At 40.9% G+C, this 21581-nt stretch overlaps 1 protein-coding gene and 1 long non-coding RNA gene across 5 annotated transcripts in view; one reads left to right on the forward strand and one right to left on the reverse strand.

Moving 5' to 3' along the window:
• Positions 1 to 21581, forward strand: part of Acsm1 (acyl-CoA synthetase medium-chain family member 1) — a 44759-nt gene that overhangs the window by 8597 nt on the left and 14581 nt on the right. For both annotated transcript variants that reach the window (XM_006507214.4, NM_054094.6), the window contains exons 3-6: positions 6709 to 6919; positions 10097 to 10304; positions 11712 to 11852; positions 14222 to 14381. In XM_006507214.4, the coding sequence (XP_006507277.1) occupies positions 6709 to 6919; positions 10097 to 10304; positions 11712 to 11852; positions 14222 to 14381 (720 nt within the window). The remainder of the gene's footprint in view (positions 1 to 6708; positions 6920 to 10096; positions 10305 to 11711; positions 11853 to 14221; positions 14382 to 21581) is intronic.
• Positions 166 to 16145, reverse strand: Gm19950. 3 transcript variants are annotated; one of them, XR_869907.2, is made up of 4 exons: positions 15899 to 16145; positions 4824 to 4938; positions 3393 to 3552; positions 166 to 3120 (listed from the first exon to the last, which is right to left on the reverse strand). It is a non-coding gene; the product is annotated as a predicted gene, 19950 (long non-coding RNA). The 3 variants fall into 3 exon arrangements; XR_869906.2 differs by having other exon boundaries at positions 3393 to 3594; XR_869908.2 differs by having other exon boundaries at positions 2752 to 3120; positions 3393 to 3526.

Raw genomic sequence — 21581 nt, forward strand, 5'->3', positions numbered from 1 at the left:
TAAAGTTCTGATAGAACTCTCCACTAAACCTATCTGGTCCTGGGCTTTTTTTGTTTGGGAGACTATTAATGATTACTTCTATTTCCTTAGGGGTTATGGGACTGTTTAGATTTTCCAGTTTAGTTGAGTATAAACATTTGTAGTAGGATCTGATTTTTTTTTTTTGATTTCCACAGTTTCCATTGTTATGTCTCCCTTTTCATTTCTGATTTTATTAATTTGGATACTGTCTCTACACCCTCTAGTTAGTCTGGCTAAGAATTTATCTATCTTATTGATTTTCTCAAAGAACTACCTCCTGGTTTTGTTTGTTCTTTGTATAGTTCTTTTTGTTTCTATCTGGTTGATTTCAGCCCTGAGTTTGATTATTTCCTGCCATCTACTGCTCTTTTTTTTTCCTTAAAGCTATTTTTATTTTTTAATTAGGTATTTTCTTCATTTACATTTCCAGTGCTATCCCAAAAGTCCCCCATACCCTCCCACACACACTCCCCTACCCACCCACTACCACTTCTTGGCCCTGGCGTTCCCCTGTACTGAGGCATATAAAGTTTGCAAGATCAAAGGGCCTCTCTTTCCTCTGATGGCCGACTAGGCCATCTTCTGATACATATGCAGCTAGAGACAAGAGCTCTGGGGGGTACTGGTTAGTTCATATTATTCCACCTATAGGGTTGCAGATCCCTTTAGCTCCTTGGGTACTTTCTCTAGCTCCTCCATTGGGGGCCCTGTGATCCATCCAATAGCTGACTATGAGCATCCACTTCTGTGTTTGCTAGGCCCCTGCATAGCCTCACAAGAGACAGCTATATCTGGGTCCTTTCAGCAAAATCTTGCTCTCTACTGCTCTTGCATGTATTTGCTTCTTTTTGTTCTAGAGTTCTCAGGTGTGCTGTCAAGCTGCCAGTGTAAATTCTCTCTGGTTTCTTTTTGGAGTCACTGAGATCTATGAGTTTTCCTCTTACCACTGCTCTCGTTGTGTCCCATAAGTTTTGGTATGATGTGTCTTTATTTTCATTAAATTTTTAAAAGCCTTTAATTTCTGTCTTTATTTCTTCCTTGAACAAGTTATCATCGAGTATATCATCGAGTTGTTTAGCTTCCACGTGTATGTGTTTCTTCTGTTGTTTTTGTTGGTATTTAAGACCAGCCTTAGTCATTGGTGATCTGATAGGGTGCAAGGGATTATTTCAATCTTCTTGTATTTGTTGAGGTCTGTTTTGTGACCAATTATATGGTCAATTTTGGAGAAGGTACCATGAGGTGCTGAGAAGAAGGTATATTCTTTTGCTTTAGGATGAAAGGTTCTATAAATATCTGTTAGATCCGTTTGGTTTATAACTTCTATTAGTTTCATTGTGTCTCTGTTTAGTTTCTGTTTCCAGGATCTGTCCATTGCTGAGAGTAGAGTACTAAAGTCTCCCACTATTATTGTGTGGGGTATGATGTATGTTTTGAGCTTATTAAAGTTTCTTTTATGAATGTGGGTGCCCTTGCATTGGAGCACAGATGTTCAGAACTGAGAGTTCATCTTGGTAGATTTTTCCTTTGACCAGTATGAAGTGTCCTTCCTTATCCTTTTTGATAACTTTTGGTTGAAAGTCAATTTTATTCAGTATTAGAATGGCTACTCCAGCTTATTTCTTGGGACCATTTGCTTGGAAATTTGTTTTCCTGCCTTTTACTCTGAGGTAGTGTCCATCTTTTTCACTGAGGTGCATTTCCTGTATGCAGCAAAATGTTGGATCCTGTTTTTATATCCAGTCTGTTAGTCTATGTCTTTTTATTGGGGAATTGAGTCCATTGATGTTAAGAGATATTAATGAAAAGTGATTGTTACTTCCTGCTATTTTGTTGTTGTTGTTGTTAGAGGTAGAATACGTTTGTGTGGCTATCTTCTTTTAGGTTTGTTGAAAGGTTACTTGCTTTTTCTAGGGTGTAGTTTCCCTCCTTGTATTGGTGTTTTCCATCTATTATCCTTTGAAGGACTGGATTTGTGGAAAGATATTGTGTAAATTTGGTTTTGTCATGGAATATCTTGATTTCTCCATCTATGGTAATTGAGAGTTTTGCTGGGTGTAGTAGCCTGGGCTGGAATTTGTGTTCTCTTAAGGTCTGTATGACATCTGCCCAGGATCTTCTAGCTTTCATAGTCTCTGGTGAAAATTCTGGTGTAATTCTGACAGCTATGACTTTATACCTGAATGTTTTCCCTTGCTGCTTTTAATATTCTTTCTTTGTTTTGTGCATTTGGTGTTTTGATTATTATGTGACAGGAATAATTTCTCTATGCTCCAGTCTATTTGCAGTTCTGTAGGCTTCTTGTATGTTCATAGGCATCTCTTTCTTTAGATTTGAGATGTTTTCTTCTATAATTTTGTTGAAGATATTGACTGGCCCTTTAAGTTGGGAATTTTCACTCTCTTCTATACCTATTATACTTAGGTGTGGTCTTCTCATTTTGTCCTGGATTTCCTGGATGTTTTTGGTTAGGAGCTTTTGCAATTTCTTTAACTGTTGTGCTAATATTTCTTATGATATCTTCTGCACCTGAGATTCTCTATTCTATCTCTTGTATTCTGTTGGTGATGCTTACATCTATGACCCCTGATGTTTTTCCTAGATTTTCTGGTTTGTCCAGGACTTGTTATGGTTGAGGAATTGGGTTCCAATTATGCCAAGTATCCTTGGTTTCTGTTGCTTATGTTCTTATGTTTGCCTCTGATTATCTCTAGTGCTACCTGCCCTCACTATATCTAACTGGAGCCTGTCCTTCCTCTGATTCTGGTTGTGTCAGAACTCTTCAGAGTCCAACTGTCTCTGTGATCTTGTGATCTTGAGATCCTGGTTGTGTAAGAGCTCCTGGGAGTCAAGCTGCCTCTGGGACACTGAGATTCTGGTGTGACCAAGTTTCTGCGATCCTGGGATCTTGGGATCCTGGCATTCTGTGTTCCTGGTCATGTTAGAGCACCTGTGAGTGGAGCTTCTTCTGGTTGTTGTGGGACTGGCTGCAGAGTTTGTGTCCAAGGTCTGCTCACAGCACCGGCCCAGACAGGAAAGAACCTGGGCTTTCTTCATTGCTCAGATTGTAAATGTAGTTAAGAGCATTGGAAGCATGAGCTGGGTTGGGAAAGAAGAACACAGTGATAAAGAGACAGTGGTGTTAGCTTGATCCGTGTTTTCTCCATAAAACGTTGAGCTTATGGGATTAACAACCAAGTAAATCATCTTATAGGAAAGTCCAGGATGGCTGGATTTCATAACATCATAGGTGGTCACTGCCATTTCATCTGTATCTCCAATCACCACTCCCATTTACAAGCTTTCCTATCCCATTAATATTCAAATATCTTGGATCTGTCATGAGATCATGATTAATTCAGACCACTCACCATTAGCCTGTTGTGACTTTGGAGCCTCACACAGTAGTCTGTCAATATGCACTGATAGGATGAGTGAGCATGGGGTCTGTCCGTGTCAGCACTCCCGTGAAGCCTCTGCTTTCTGCAGCATCTCCTGTGAATCACTAGCAAGCATCGCTCTGAAACTGATCTGTGGTCCAATCAACAGCACTGCCCCAAACTGACAATGTGTCTATACATATATTTAGTTAGTTAGTTAGTTAGTTAGTCAGTCAGTTAGTTAGTTAGTTAGTTATAGTTACAGTTACAGTAGTTAGAGTTGGAGTCCTGAAGCAGTCCCCAAATCTATTCAGGAGAGGCCACATTCCCATCAGCTTGTTTGTATTCTGCCTCTTACACACTCCACTCATTTGTTCATTCATAGAATTAAATTTTGATTGGCACCCAGCATGGGGATAGGAGAGTAAATGAGATACACAATGCTCAATTTTTCCTGCCATTTTCTGTTACTTCCTTCGTGCTGTTACTTTATGCTAATTGAATATTCTATGACGACATTTGTGCCTTTTTTTCCCATTTCTTTTGTGTATATTCTATTGATATTTTCCTGGTGCTTACCATGAGGACTGCATATAACATTCTGTAGCAACCAGAGTCTATTTTTAACTTTGAAAAGCTTGTCCTCAATCACACTAGAAACTCTCTCTCCCCACAGCTCTGCCCCATTCAACCCCAACCTGAGATTCCTGATGTCACAAATTCCACTTCTTTTGTACACACTTTAATGTGGGTTTATCATTGTCTTTTAAATATAATTAAAGAATAAAAGTAGAGGCCAGTGAGATGACTCAGCAGGTAAAGGCCCCGGCTGCTGCCAACCCTGACAACTAGAGTTCAGTCCCTAAGATCCACATGGTAGGAAAACATCCACTCCTGAAAGTTGTCCTCTGAAATTCACACTACAGCATGCACAACTGTAAACTCCTGAGTGTGCATGCACGTGCACACACACACACACACACACACACACACACAAATAAGTAAATAAATAATTACATGACATTATTTTAAATAATAGGTGAAGTTACAAGCCAAAAATATACCAATAATGATATCATAGTCTTATAAGTGTCTCCATGTTAATAAGAAAACATGTGTTTTCCTATTTGTTAATGTCCACTTCCTTTCATTTCAAGGTGAAGACTCCTGGAATTTCTTGTAAGGCAGGTCTGGAAGTGATGGACCCCTCCTGTTCAAATTCTCTGTGAATATTTAAATTTCTCCCTCACATTTAAAAAAAAATGTTAAGTAATTGGCTATTATTGGGGCTCTATTTCTCCCTCTCCCTCTCCCTCTCCCTCTCCCTCTCCCTCTCCCTCTCCCTCTCCCTCTCCCTCTCCCTCTCCCTCTCCCTCTCCCTCTCCCTCCCCACTTCAAATATATGATCTCAGGTCCTCTTACCTTACAAAAAGAATGTGACAGTCAAGGACAAGCTCCTCAAGGGTCTCTTGGTCTTGGACACCATTAGTTGCTGTTCTTTCAGACACTCAAGATCAGGCCTGTGCTTCCAGCCTTCCTGTGTAAATAAATTACAATTCCCATGGGTCTCATTGGGCTTCCCCTGGAGGTGTTGAGCTGTTTGTATTAGATTATTTAGGTCTTTCCTTAAACTTAGCAGTTTGGGGCCATTGTTTCTTCAGATAAGATGAACAGCTGTGTCTTCTCCTAAGACTCCCAGACTACACATGGGTCTGGAAAGCCTGCAGGTTTCTTCATTCTTGTTCTTCATGAGCAACAATTTCAGATGACCTACACTCACCTTCATCCATTTGTTTCTTCTGCCTGTTGAATCTCCTGGCAAGCCCCTCTACTGCATGCTTATTCAATTACTACATTCTGGGTCCTAGACTTTAACTTATCCCTCTTTTAAAAGGTTACTCCTCTATTGATACTTCCATTGGATTCATTTGTACTGTTTCTGATCTCCTTTTGATCTTTGTGTTTTTCTTTAGCTGTTTGAGTAAATTGAACACAGATATTAAAAATAAATATTGTCTAATAGACAAAGTCCATACAGCTTGAGTTTCTTTTGGGGAGGGGGGATCGATTTTGTCCCTTTGAATCGATGGCATCTCTCTAGTTTTTGTTTGTTTTTTGTATACCTGTGGTAATTGATTGAATGTTGGACATGTGGATGAAGAAGTCCCCCCTTTTTCAGTCATGCAGATAACTCAAGAAAGGAAGGCTGTCACTAATGTGGCTAGCTGAGGGCTCCATGTCATCTGCAGCCTTCCTGACATTTGCCTTCCCTGGTCCTTTCTGTATCCTTTCCTCCTGTTCCAGTTTTCACAGTTACATGGCCAGTGTTACTAACTACAGTTCCCTTTTAAGAATTCACCTCTGCTGCTTCTTGTGGCTTTGGCAGTTCTATTGTGTTCCTTGCTCTATCACATCTCAGCCATAGGTGCTCACCAGTCTTTATACACCATAGACCCTGCTACCCACACAGAGATAACCACCCTGAGAGTCAAATTATGATGGCATTCCCCTATGACCTTCAAATCAGGCAGGAGAGAAAGCAGTTCACCCAGTGTCTCCTGAATAGGTCAGGACACTGCAAACAAGTTCCAGCCTTCTCCATGCACCTGGAGTTGGGTGGCTTCCCCTTGTTTGCACTGCACCACACCAAAGGTGTGGCAAGAAAGGACAAGAAAGAATGACACAAAATACCCTGCATTCTGAGAGTGGTTTTAGCTGCTCAACTGTTGCAGGCCCTTCACTGATTTCTAAGGTTCTCACAGAGCTACTTTGGGCAATCTGTTATTGTTTGATATTTCTGTGAGGAAACAAGGACCAGTAGGTTCCTTCTATTCTGTGTTCACGTCCTACCACTAGTAATACCTTTTAAAATGTTACCTAAATATTTAGCTATGACTTCACCCTCTTTCCTTTTTCCATGATACTATTTTATTGAGCAAATACTTTGTGCCAAACACTATTAATATGGTTTATTTATCTAAAGCTTACTGTTGTTTAGGCAATATTGTTGAATCCATTACATAGAAGGAAAAACTGAGGCAAAGAGAGAAAAATCACCTAAATGAACCTAGAACGGACAAAAGGAGAGGCAGAATTGTTTGTCTTCAGTGGAAAGCTTGAAGAGTATTTGTGGTCACATGTGACTTAGTTAGGGGGTAGCCCCCAAGTCATTCCCTACTTCTCTGGAGTCTATCAATGTCTTAAGATGGGATCTCACTATACTAGACTCACACTGGAATGTGACTATGGAAGTGGGTTGTCTCGTCCCTGAAAGCAGGAGTGAAGTTTGGTATCTAATCTTACCTAGGAGGGCAAGAGAGGACCAAGTCCAGCCTTTTGGTGGGTGAATGGCCAAGGAGATGAAATAAAGTGGAGCTTCAGGAAGCTGAGGGACCTCACCTGTCGCACTGCCAACGTCTTTGAGCAGATTTGTGGCCTGCAGCAAGGAGATCACCTGGCCTTGATTCTGCCCCGAGTGCCCGAGTGGTGGTTGGTGACAGTGGGCTGCATGCGAACAGGTCAGTGATTCACACACGGGACCCATTAGACCTCAGTGCTGGGACTGTAGGTGCTGTGGACACAGCCTAGTACAGATGAAGCTCTGGGGCTCCAGTCTTGGCTTCTATGCTGGGACCACGGAGGAAACCTCTGTCCTTCCATCTGAGGCTGGACAGCTCGGCTGGAGATAAAACGTTGTCTCTTCCTCACATCTTCCTTATTCTTCAAGTCTGTCTCTTTCTCCCACTCCCATGTGTTCTCACACCTTCTTTCTCTTTCCCTAACACTCTGGAATTAATATGCTCTAAATACAATATCATGCACTCCTCGCTTCCTCTCTCAGAATCCGTTGTGCATATCGTGAAACTACAAATACCAGGTAAGTACCCATGAGCACAGGAACATAAAAATCTGCTAAAACCCAAGATGTTCCCTTCACAAACTCACAGGGGAGTTATGACACAAGCCTAACTTCAGCGTATTATAGTTGCCTATACATAAGTAACAAACTTTCTTTGATTATCCAAACAGTATCCTTTAGAGCCAGTTTCTCTTTAAATCCAACAGAGAATCGTGCACTGTATATAGTAGTCAGATCTGCTCCATCTCCTTTAACCTACAGGATTTCAGACTTCTCTGCATGGCAGCGGCAGTTTTGAAGCATCCAAGCCAGTTGTTTTGCAAACTGCAGCTCAGGTTTGGGATTTATGATTCTTCCATTGTAGCTCTCCTCACCTGAGTTGCATCTGACTGCAATCCTACAAAACAAGGTTGTGCCTTCCTCAGCACACATGTCAGAATGTGTGAAGTGGGCTTTACCCCAATTCAGGGATAAATATTTCATCGCTTAATGTCAGGCAGTGTGATGTGTTTATAAAAAGATAAAGAGTTAGGGGTTATGTTATATGGGGGTATGGTGAGGTATGGGGAAAGGGTGTGGGTGCCTCAGTGGGTCCATGCTGAGGCATCCCTTGCCCCTGAAGGACCAGCCACACAACAGTATAGTATAGAATAGAGTTTACTCAGGGCATGGGAAGGGGAGTTAAGAGGGTAGTAGAGGCAGAGAAAGGCAGAGAGAGGGAGAGAGTAGAGAAGTAGAGGCCGGCCATGACCATGTTGGGGGGCGGGGAATGGGGAGAGAGGGGGAGCAAGAGGAAGCAAGAGGGAGCAAGAGAACAAGAGGCAAGAGAGAGAAGCAAGAAAAGGGAAGGGGGCAAGCAGCCCCTTTTATAGTGGGTCAGGCCTACCTGGCTGTTGTCAGGTAATTATGGGGAGGAGCATACCTGGCTTTTGCCAGGTAACTGTGGGGTGGAGCTTAGACAGAATGCTAACACAGTATCCACCTGCTTCCCCTGCATTATGCTGCAAATCTTTTTCCCCAAAAAGACTTTTATATGATTTGGCTCTCTGTCAACGCTACTATTGTGGCCTTATAGGGATGTTTTCCATTTGTATCATAACATTGACATGCTATTTATTAAAAATCACACACAGAGATTTCCCTTCCTTTTGCAATTACTTATCTACCTTTATGTATAATCTAGAATCCACATGGTTTTGTATTTCAGGCTTTCATTGCTGTGGTCAACAGTTGGGAAAATATCAAACTAAAAGCAGAAAGGTTTGCCTTGACTCACAATTTCAGCCCATGGCTGCCTGGCTCTGTTGCTGCCTGAGGCAGATCATCATGTATCCATGTGATAGAACAAAGTATCTAGGCCAACTCATAGAATCAGGAAACAAAACACAAGAGTCAGGAAGAGATCCAGAACATGACACTTCCAATGACTCACTTCATCAAAGACTCCTCCCCAGTAGTTCATCCAAATTATAAGCCACCTATAGATTAATCTGTTCATTAGCTCAGAGGCCTTGTCATCCAAACACCTTTCAGTGCCTTTGGTCTACCAGCTGGGGATCAAGCCTTTAACATATGAGCCTTTGCAAACTGTAGAACTCATACAATCTTGCAATCACCTTCCTCATCTCAGCATGCATATTCTGTAACATGTCTTTCTTCTCTCCTGCCCTCTCTTCCTGCTTCCTTCCCTTCCTTTATTTTCCTTCCCTTTCACTATCTAACAGAGTACAACATGGAACCAAGAACTACTAGCATAGGCAAAGAGAACATAGAAAGAAAAACTATGTTTCTATAACCAAGAAATGGATAATGGGAAGCCCAAGGCTATATAGCTGAGTTCTCTGAGGTGAGCAGAATTAAAGAAGGCTACAAGCAAAGAAAGGTGGTCCAATAATGGGTTCTCCACATGCAAAGACAGGAGGACTCACACACACACAAAGGCATGCATGCACACACACACAAACATGCATTCATATGCACACATACATACACAAAGGCATGCATGCACACACACACAAACATGCATACACATGAACACACACACATACATATACACATACATGTGCCCACAGTGTACACACTTACATGCATACACACAGCCAATTTAAAAGAGAAAAATAGAGAGGAAGAAAGGTAGATAAATAGTGGGAGGTGCCTACAATGTCAGATGTCAGAATAGGAAACAGGGTATCTTCTTGGAGACAGAGGGCACAGGCATTCTGCAAAGAAGAGATGTGGATAGAAAGGTCTGTGCTTTGTGTACTTGAGGTGGTAGGAGGATTCAGAAGAGGGCCTCTAGTAAGGATGTGATTTTAGTGGAGCAGCCAGGCTTGAACTCATTGGTGGCAATTATGCTGGTATTGATAAAGAGAACATATAAGAACATGCAGAGGACAATGTAACTAAACTTGAGGTAAAAGAAACAGAGGATATTCTAGATGACTTTAAGAGAGTGATGGGGAAGAAGAGGAAATGGAACAGGGAGTATTGAATGTCAGTTCTGAATGTCAGCAATGTTGTTCATGCAGAGACTGCTACCCAATCTGGCCGAATGTGTGTGGCTTAAGATCCATCTACCCTCTGTTTGGACTCATCTAGAGTCGAAAGAAATAAGGAAGAGCCTACAATTTTTATGTTTGTAGGAATCAGTTGGAGATATTAAGATTCTGCTTATGAATGTGCAATTATGAGGATGAGATTTGGCACAGGATGTGAGATGTCACATGATGTAGATGGTCAGTGGGCCATACTTTGCACAGTATTATGGGAATTCTCAGCAGATGATCTGGGCCTAAGCACATGGATGTGAAAGCAAGCCATCCTTTCTCACCCCTAGGGATCATCTTCATGCCTGGGACTACCCAACTGAAAGCCAAGGACATTCTCTACCGAATACAAATATCTCGAGCCAAAGCCATTGTGACCACAGCTAGCCTTGTCCCAGAGGTGGAATCTGTGGCTTCTGAGTGTCCTGATCTGAAAACCAAGCTGGTGGTGTCTGATCACAGCCATGAAGGGTGGCTTGATTTCTGTTCACTGATTAAGTGAGTTTTTGATCTGATAAGTGTGATTTCTGAATATAGAATAGTGGAGGAAACCATCTACTTCCAAGCACTGGGAGACAAGTAGCTAGCATAAGAAGACTTTGAAGACCGGATACTAGAAACTCTCTTCCTAGCCATGCCATCCATTCATTGTAAAACCTGGCTTCTTACTTCTCTTCCTTGATTTTCTTGGCCCTTGGTTCCTTGTCTGAAAAGTCAGGAACTTCAGCTGAACTTCCATGTTTAGTCATTAAAGTACACTTATTCCAGAGGCCAAGCAAAGGAGTGTTGTAAAGTCACAAGACAAGTATGTTGCTTTTCACATATAAAAATGCATATATGAAGAAGTTTAAAGAAAATGAATTTTCAACATGAAATGTGAAACTTGAATAACTTGAACAAGGTGTGGTAGTGTATGACTTTAATCTGAGCACTCAGGAAGTAGGAGAAAATGAATCTCTGTGAATTCATGGTGGGACCAGTCTACGTAGCAAGTTCCAGGACAGCCAGGACTACACAGTGAGATCATTTCTCAAAATCAAACAAGAATAAGAAATTAAATTTCTAATTTCAGTGGGATAATGGAATAGTCACTCTAGGGGTTGTTAGCTCCTATTTCCTGAGTACCTTTGGGGACACCTTACCAGTAAGCTTAAGGTAGGACTGAAGAAAGACACCCCGTTTCCCTGCAACTCCCTACACACACACACATTCAGATGTATCCAGTAATGCTCAGCATGGGTAGGAAACATGCAAGGTTTGCTTCCTTGGAGTACCACCTCCATTTCTAAAGCCATTTGTTTCAATAGTAAAGCCAAGTGACCTTTCATGAAGTCAGAGCTTACTGAAAACAGCTTAAGATCAAGAAAATGTTTGGGAAATCATTCAGATTACCCAGTCAGTGTAGTGCCACGGCTTGCTTAGGAAAGCCAGCAGTACTGGTGTTTCTCGATTTCAAGCTCATTTTCAGGATTAAATACAACAACAACAACAACAACAAAACTAGAAACTTACTTCTACAGTCAGAAAAGGCTCAGAGCATCCTCCTGAGAACAAGCAGATCAAAGGGCTGATACTTCCCCTGCTTCCCACCCATAGCTGATGGGATCTCTGTCTAATAAGTGCCCGTTCCCAACTCACTTGAGACTGGTGCCTCAGTGTAGAGAGAACTAGCTAAGTGTTATGTAATATCTTAGTTCATATCTTTTTTTCTAATCTTTCAATTAAAGACACACCAGGCCCTTTGTCCAAATCACCCCGGCCAGTAGGAAACTTCCACTGTTTGTCCTCCATCCCTGCAGATCTCCAGGTCCCTCACTTGATACTTCACGTATGTTGTTGCATCATCAGAAGATGGGAAAGCAACAGTGTGATTTTTTTCTTCATTTGCCTTGAATCTCTTTGCAGATCAGCATCCCCAGACCATACTTGTATTAAGTCAAAGATGAAGGATCCCATGGCCATCTTCTTCACCAGTGGGACCACAGGCTACCCCAAGATGGCAAAGCACAACCAGGGACTTGCCTTCCGGTCATATATCCCTTCATGGTAGGAAAAGAACACTTATTTAAAGGCTGGGCCCCAGATCTGAGGCAAGGGATGCGTGCATACATGTGCATTTTGAGGTGATGGCACTCTGAATCAAACGTCTCCATCTCCTTCCCTGCTTCTGTTCTCTGCTTCAGCCTCTGAGGGTCTGAGACATAAAAGTCTGAGATTGGGAATGCTACCTGACATAGTTTCAGGGTGACACAAGAGACTCCTCTGGGTTGTGCTGGGCACTCTCACACGAGGGCATTCTGCAAGCCACCCAAGTAACAAGTCACTGTGTCTCTGACTGCGGGTGAAAGACAGAATTTTCTCTAAGTTTTGCCTGCCCTGAGAGCCCTTCTCCCTCCTCTTTTATGGGAAAAATAGACTTGGCATGTCTCACTAATAGAGTGCCTGGAACTGAGCTACAACAGGGTCTGACATGAACAAAAACATATGGAGGTAGCTGGGCAGTTGTGGCAAATGCCTTTAATCCTGGTACTTGAGAGACAGAGGCAGGTGGCTCTTCATAAGTTTGAGGCCAGCCTGGTCTACAGAGTGACATCTAGGACATTCAAGGCTACACATAAAAACTGTTTTTCAATACAAACATACAGAGAGAGAGAGAGAGAGAGAGGGAGGGAGAGAGAGAGAGAGAGAGAGAGAGAGAGAGAGAGAACTAAGCCTTGGTGAATCATTTCAACAAATTAAGCCAATTGTCTCCACCCCTTATTTTCTTCTTCTCCAACTGGTAATATTCAGAACAGACTGGGCATCATTCTCTAACTTATTAACCAACACAGGAGCAAGAGAAGGCAGACAAGCAAGAACCCCCTCCTTTTCATCTTCTGGACATTACCCTTTGACTAATTGCCTCAGACAAACCATATAAACAGACCCATATTCCCTAAAGAAATGGAAACAGTCATTATAAGTCTCCCAACCAAAAAAAGCCCAGGACCAGATGAGTTTAGTGCAGAATTCTATCAGACCTTCAAATAAGACCTAATACCAATATTCTTCAAACTATTCCACAAAATAGAAACAGAAGGAACACTACCCAATTCATTCTATGAAGTCACAATTACTCTGATACCTAAACCACACAAAGACCCAACAAAGAAAGAGAACTTCAGACCAATTTCCCTTTTGAATATCGATGCAAAAATGCTCAATAAAATTCTCACAAACTGAACCCAAGAACACATCAAAACGATCATCCATCATGATCAAGTAGGCTTCATCCCAGGGATGCAGGGATGGTCCAATATATGGAAATTCATCAACATAATCAGCTATATAAACAAACTCAAAGGGAAAAAAAGACACATGATCATTTCATTAGATGCTGAGAAAGCATCTGACAAAATCCAACACCCCTTCATGGTAAAAGTCTTGGAAAGATCAGGAATTCAAGGCCCATACCTAAACATAGTAAAGGCAATATACACCAAACCAGTAGCCAACATCAAACAAAATGGAGAGAAACTTGAAGCAATCCCACTAAAATCAGGGACTAGACAAGGCTGCCCACTTTCTCCCTACCTATTCAATATAGTACTTAAAGTCCTAGCCAGAGCAATTAGACAACAAATGGAGATCAAAGGGATACAAATTGGAAAGGAAGAAGTCAAAATATCACTATTAGCAGATGACATGATAGTATACTTAAGTGACCCCAAAAGTTCCACCAGAGAACTTCTAAACCTGATAAACAACTTCAGCAAATTGGCTGGATATAAAATTAACTCAAACAAATCAGTAGCCTTCCTCTACTCAAAGGATAGACAGGCTGAGAAAGAAATTATGGAAACAACATCCTCCACAATAGTCACAAATATAAAATACCTTATTGTGACTCTAACCAAGCAAGTGAAAGATCTGTATGACAAGAACTTCAAGTCTCTGAAGGAAGAAATTGAAGAAGCCCTCCTCATTGCAAAGAATGAAAAGCCAAAACCCTTTAAGTCAAAATGTGAATAGGGAATTTATTGGCTCATGACCTAGAGCAGCCCAGGGTTAGGCGTCAAGCATTTCTGGTTAGATTAGTTTTTCATTATGTCATATCACCACTGTTTCTGCTATATGAATGCTTCCAGGATCACCAAGTCTTGTGTCAGTGACTCACTCAGACTCAGGAGGACAGCAGAAGACTCTGGCCCAGCTTTGCTAGCAAAGTCTAAGGGGTCTTTAGTAGAGAATTAATTTCAGAAACTTGTGTCCAGGAACTATGACATGGTGGGAAACCTTTGGTGCTCTGAAGCCCCCACATTAACCACTTAAAAGGAATGGGAGGGGTGATTCCTTGGCGGAAAATGTCGCCACGGTCCTTGTTGGCTCTAATAGTGCCATAGCTGAGGCCACTTTTTTTTTTTTTTTTGAGTTAGCAGAAAATTATTGAAGCTGAAGACATCTGACATCTTGTGGTGCATGTCAGACCCAGGATGGATTCTGGCTACCGTGGGGTGCCTGATCGAGCCATGGACATCAGGATGTACAGTCTTCATCCACCACCTCCCTCAATTCGACCCCAAAGTCATTGTAGAGGTAAGAAGAACCACTTCCTGGAGTCAAAACCCTCTCAGAGGAAATGTGTGCTTCCCAAAGCTGGCCCCAGCTGAGAAAGATTCAGTTAAGCCCAAGAAAGCTGCATAATAAAAGTGACCCTGTTTCTGAACTTCTTACCATGTGGGACACTCAATCAGAGTCACAGTATAGGATCAGAAGATAATGTGATCTGGAATAGATGCATCTTTCTGGGCTATTCCTCAGATTTATGGGTCATGCTTTATGGGTAGAAAACCCATAATGTGGGTCTTGAGAAACTAAAGCAATGAGGCTAAGCCAAATCCCCGGGTCCTGGCTCTGCTAGGGCCATGTAGCAGGTGTGGGTATGTGGGAGTAGGGAGATAGGATATTACTCATTTTAATAAAGTATTCAAAAAAGCCCTTAGATTATGACAAGCCTAGCTATTTATTCCATCTTTAATATCGATTAGCATCTAGGTCACCAGTCAAGTAGACTTCTGAAATACATTTTTATTTGTTGCTTGATAATTTTATACATGTATACAATATATTTTGGTCAAATTCACATCCACATTGCCACTCCTCCAATGTCCTTCACCATTTCTTGCTTTCAACCATGCGTACTCTTTTTTTTTTTTAACCCACTGAATCCAATTATTCCTGCCAGTGTATGTATATCTATAGGACCATTGCCACAGAAACTCACAACTGGTCAGAATGTAGAGAATAAGATATCGTGAAGTCTTCAGTCCTAAATGGAACATCTGTATCACACACACACACGCACACGCACACACACACACTGCTCAGAGATCAGTATGGAAGAGCAGTTAAATGGCTACCTTCTTAATTGACTTCTATTATTGTGATAAAATACCACAACCACAAGTAACTTAGAGAGAAAAGAGTTTCTTTGACTTACACATTGTATTTGCAATCCACCATAAATGGAAGACAGGGAAGAAATGCAAGTTAGGAGGCAGAAACTGAAGCAGAGACCATGGAGCGCAGTTTACTGCTTTGCTCCCCGCAGCTCAGCCTACTGCGTTTTACAACTCACAACCACATGCTTGGGTTTGGAACCACTGTAATGGACTGGACCCTCCTATAGCAATTACTAATCAAGGAAATGCCCTCTCGGACTTGCCTATGGCCCAATCTGGTGGGGACATTTTTTTTTTCAACTGAGCTTCCCTCTTTCCAGACGACCTTAACTTGTATCAAGTTGACAAAAATCTAACCAAGGCGGACTGAAAGAGCCAGAGGTTGTGGAAGATGACTGGGAAAACCATACCCAATAACTTATAAGCTAATAACCTTTAACCAAGGCATGTAGAACATAGTAAACTTAGGCATTTAAGACTGATAAGATATAAAGATGTAGTGGCCACATTCATTTAAAATAGACAGACAAAAGATTTTTTTCTTTCTCTCTCCAGTTGTAATTTCAAGGGAGGAACACCTGGCTACGTGTTGAACCCAATTCTCACGGGCACAGAAGTTTTTGCAGCAGGATCAGCCATTAGCTTTCTTACCAGAGAAACAGAGAAGCTCCTGGTGTCCCTTTAAGAGCAGCTTGTACTGATGACCAAGCAGCCTCCTGCCTGTTGTCACCTCGATTCACTGCCAGAAGTGGACCTTTTTCCCAGGAGTGTTCAGATCCTAGCTGCAGGTGCAGAGCTTTTAAGAGCAGCACCGTTTAGAAATCACTGAGTTGAGTTAAGACTGAGTTAAGGGTGAACAGCGAGCAGATTAAGTTTGGCTCATGTCTTTGTTGTACACTTCTCCTGCCCCCATTGGTTGGGATATTCAACTGTGGCAGGGGATTTGCCTTGTCTAATGTTCATGATGTAACTTATCTACCAGGATGGGACGTTCATGTCTCAACTTGCCAACCAGGATGTCAGTTACTTATTTACATGTCTCTTTCTGCCAAGTAGAATGTCAGTCCCCGGGGAGGTCTTGGGAACTTAAACTTTACTAGACCACTACTCAAAATGGAAATCTTATTCCTAATAGTTTCTTTATTAGTACAGGTGTCTCTCTTAAGTTGGGGGTCCATCCCAGGGGCAATTTTAAAATGCTTATCCATAGGTGCAGGAAGTGCTGTTGGGCGGGTAGTTTGGGTCCAAACTTATTGTGGGTAACTATAAAGAACAGTTCTACTGATTTCTATCATGGTTGGTTCCCAAGGGCACAGAACATAACAGAATATGTAATCAATCTTGACATTAAAAAGTTTCCTAGTAACAGCAAAAACATATGAGAACGTTTCCTTATATGCCAGGCTAGTCAAGTAACTACTTCCTAGGCCTTAACATTTTCCAGACATGACAGGGTTGTTATATGTAGGACCTCACTGTGTCTACAGGCACAAGTACTACACAAGGTCAAGCCAGACCAGAAATTCAAATAAGCTTTTAAATAGTTATAGGCACCTAAAGTTGAGAGTTTTAATGAGATGATACAAGCAAAGTGCATAAAGGGATTAGTCTTGAGGCTGCTTAAGGCTGACACTTAGAAAACACTCCCCAAGTGGGAGTCACTGATGTATTGAGGTTGCCATGGTAGCTGAATCACTGCGTGAACCCCATCTATGCACATTACTGCCCTGAGAGTTTTTCATGGCCCACTAACCACCTTCACTGAAGACTCAGCCATGCCCTCCACTTTTCAGAGTCTGCCTCCATCACCCACAATGGTTTGCTTTCCGACTGCTGTAGTAATGGTTTATCTGGTAAACCTTTTCTACTGGGTCCTCAATTTCTCTTAGCTCCATTCCATCAGTCCAGAAACATCTACATATTTTATATCCCTGTGCCTAAAACCACCTTCCCATGACCCTGCTACACTCGAATCACCTCACCATTCCTTCCCTCATATAAGCTTCTCCACTGAACATTTTCAGCTTGGTACAAAAACCTCTGTTTTACCCAACCTACTTCCAAGCACCTCAGTCAATCAAGCTTTAGGATTTTTGTTTCACCGCCTTCCACACAAATCTCTTCACTTCCAATTCTTCAGAAAACACAGCAATACACAGAGTTTTCAAAAGTCAACTTTGGGTCTATTCCTATCTCTCAAAACTCATCCTCCCAAGTGTTCTTGGTGGTTGGTCAAGCCCTCCTGCTTATCATTTGAGTTCCTGTAAATTCATCTCTTGGACTATATTCTCTGCTATACTCACATGCTATCTCCTCATTAAGTCATCTTCATCCACTGCCACATGACCTGCATCTGAGACATTGGTATACAAGCAACTCTGAACTCAACAAGCCAAATTCTTCCTTTTCTGTATCATGTATCTCAGGTTTTCATATATTTTAAACTTGAATAATTATAAAAGTATATCTCTACATTTAGCCAGAAAACTTTGAGAGCTTAGCTACTTTGACTTATTTTCCACTTGGTATTATATTTTTCTTATTTTTTAATCATCTTTCATATATTATATTTTGAGTATAGTGTACCTTCCCTCTCCTCCCACAACCTCTTCCCCATTCCTCCTCCCCCCATGCCCACAACCCCTCTGCCTCCACTCAGAAAAGAGCAGGAACTCTTAGGGCTATCAACCAAACACAGTATAAGAAGTTTCAGTAAATCTAGGAATATACTATCGAATCAAGGCTGAATAAGGGCAGCCTAGTAGGAGTAAAAGGATCCCACAAATAGGCAAAAGAGTCAGGGATAGCCCCTGATCTCACTGTTAGGATTTCAACAATGCCAAGCTACTCAGCCATAACATATATGCAGAGGAACTAGGTCAGACCCCTCTACAGGTTCTGTGATCTCTGTGAGTTCACATGAACCCAAGTCAGTTGATTCTGTGGCCTTTGTCCTCCTCGTGTGTCCCTGACCCCTCTAGTTCCTCTGGTCCTTCCTCCCACTCCTCCACAGAACTTCTCTAACTGTGGCTGTGGCACTCTGCATCAGTTCCTATCCGTTGCTGGATGAAGTCTCTCTGATTTCTCTGATGATGATTATAGTAGGCTCCTGTCCCAGAACACTCTGCAGGCAGGACAAACTAGAGGTCAAAGGTCTTGTGGTTGATTTGCTGTTGTAATCCCTTCACTTGAGGGCTTACCAGTTCAAGCTTCGTGTCTCTAATAACTAGGAGTCTTTGCTAGGGTTACTCTCATAGATACCATAAAGTTTCCATTGCACTAGGTTTTCACCTCACTTCCAAAATGCCCCCCAATTCCACTCATTTCTCCCAGTGTTTCTCCCTGTGTCCCCCTCACCCAATTCTTTCCATTCCAAACTCCACCTACAATGCAGTCCACCCAAGAAATCTGTTCTGTTTCCCTACCCAGGGAGATCCTTGTGACCCCGTTAAGCCCTCCTTATTACTTAGCCTCTCTGGATCTGAGGATTGTAACATGATTATTCTTTACAGCTAATATCCACTTATATGTGAGTACATAACATGTTTGTTTTTCTGGGACTGGGTAACCTCACTCAGGATGTTTTTTTTTTTTTCTAGTTTCATCCATTTTGCCTGCAAGTTTCATGTTGGCATTGTTTTTAACAACTAAGCAATATTCCATTGTGTACATCACTTTCTTTATCTATTCTTCAGTAGAGGGACATCTAGGTTGCTTCCAGTTTTTGTCTATTATAAGTAGAGCCACTATGAACATAGCTGAGCAAATGTCCTTCTGGTATAGTTGAGTGTCCTTTGATTATTTGCCCAGAAGTAGCATAGCTGGGTCTCGGGGTAAATTGATTCTCAATTTTCTGGGAAACTGCCATATTGACTTCCAAAGTGGCTGTACAAGTTTGCCCTCCCATAGCAGTGGAAGAGTGTTGCCCTTGCTCCACATCTTTACCAGAATAAGCTGACATCTTTTCCTATTCTGTGGGCTGCTATTTTGTCCTATTGATAGAGTCCTTTGCCTTACCAACGCTTTTAAGGTTCATGAAGTCACATTTATTAATTGCTGATCTTAGTGCATGCACAATTGGTGTTCTATTCAAGAAGTTGTCTCCTGTGTCAATTCATTCAAGGCTATTCCCTACTTTCTCTTCTATTAGGTCCAGTGTATCTATCTGGTTTTATTTTGAAGTCTTTGATCCGCTTGGACTTAAGTTTTGGGTAGGGTGATAGATATGGATCTCTTTCTGTTATTTTACATGTAAGCATCCAGTTAGACTAGTACCATTTGTTGAAGACAAATGTATATTTCTCTTCATTTATATATTGTCTTCATTTGTTCACTGTACATTTCTGGCTTCTTTATCAAAAAGTAGGTATCCATTAGGTATTTAGATCTGGGTCTTCAGTTCCACTGATCAACATGTCTACTTTTATGCAAATACCATATGGTTTTTCTTACTAGAGCTCTGTAGTATAGCTTGAAATCAGGAATGGTGATACCTTCAGAAGTTCTTTTATTGTACAGGATTGTTTTAGTTATCTTTTTTTTTTTATTCTTTCAAGGTCTGTAAAGAATTGTGCTGAGGATGGATAGATTTGAATCTGTAGGTAGGATAGCCATTATTTTTATGTTAACTCTACTGATCCATGAGCATGGAGATCTTTCCACCTTTGATACCTTCTTCAATTTTCTTCTTTGAAAGACCTAAAGGTTTTATCATAAAGTCTTTCACTTCCTTGGATTTACCTCAAGATATTTTATATTTTATGTGGCTATTGTAAAGGGTGTTGTTTCCCAGGTTTCTTTATCAATCCATTTATCATTTATAAATAGGCAGGCTACTGATTTTTTTTTTTTAGTTAATTTTGTATTCAGTTACTTTGAAGAACGTAGTTTTTCAGCTGTAAGAGTTCCCTGGTAGGATTTTTGGGGTCACTTATGTATACTATCATATCTGCAAACAGTGATACTTTGACTTTTTCCTTTCCAATTTGTATGTCCTTGATCTTGTTCGGTTTTCTCACTGTTCTAGCTAAGATTTCAAGTACTGTATAGGATAGCTATGTAGAGAGTGAACAGTTTTGTCTTGTTCCTGATTTTAGTGGAACTGCTTTGAGTTTCTCTCTATTTAATTTGATATTGGCTATTGGCTCACTGTATTACCTTTATTATGTTTAGGTATTCCTTTGTATTCCTGTTCTCCCCGTGATTTTTATCATGAAGGGGTGTTAAAATTTGTAAAATCTTTTTCAGCATATAATGAGATGATCATGTGGGGTTTTTTCTTTCAGTTTGTTTATATGGTGGGTTACATTGAAAGATTTTCATTTATTGAACTATCCTTACATCTCTGGGATGAAGCCTACTTGAGTATGGTAGATGATCTTTTTGATATGTTCTTAGATTTGGTTTGTGAGTATTTTTATTGAGTATTTCTACATCAATGTTCATGAGGAAAATTGGTCTGAAATTTTATTTTTTGTTGAGTCTTTGTGTAGCTTGAATATCAGGGTGACTGTGGCCTCATAAAATGAATTTTACAGTGTTCTTTCTATTTCTACTTTGTGAAAAATCTAAGGAATATTGGCATTATCTCTTCTGTGAAAGTCTGGTAGAATTTTGCACTAAAACCATTGGCCCTGGCCTTTTTGGTTTTGTTTTTGTTTGGGTTTTTTTGGAGGATTTTGGGGGGGGGGGCGTTGGGAGACTTTTAATTACTGCTTCTATTTCCTTAGGAATTTTAGGTCCATTTAAATTGTTTATTTTTTCTTTTTTATTAATCATTTTATTCATTTATGTTTCAAATGATATCCCCCTTCCTGGTCACCCCTTCACAAACACCCCCCCATCCTGTTTATCTAATATTGATTTAACTTTGGGAAGTGGTATCTATTGAGAAAACTGTTCATTTGTTTTAGATTTTCCAATTTTGTGGAGTATAGGTTTCTGAAGTATGACCTAATGACTCTTTAGATTTCTCTCATGTCCCCCTTTTATTATTTTGTTAATTTGGATATTCTCTGCATCCTTCAGTTATTTGAATAAGAATTTGTCTATCTTGCTGATTTTCTCAAAGAACCAACTCTTTTATTTCATTAATTCTTTGTATTGTTCTCTTTTATTGATTTCAGCCCTCAGTTTGATTATTTCCTGCCTCGACCCCTCTGGACATCTTCTTTTTGTTCTAGAACTTTCAAGTGTGCCATTAAGTTGCTTGTATGAGATCTCTCCCATTTCTTTTTAAAAGCACTTAGTGCTACAAACTTTCCTCTTAGTAACCACTTTCATTGTGTGCCTTAGATTTAATTTTCATTGAATTCTAGGAAGTCTTCATTTCTCT

Source organism: Mus musculus, chromosome 7, assembly GCF_000001635.26.
Source record: "Mus musculus strain C57BL/6J chromosome 7, GRCm38.p6 C57BL/6J".
NCBI classification, from domain to species: Eukaryota; Metazoa; Chordata; class Mammalia; order Rodentia; family Muridae; genus Mus; species Mus musculus.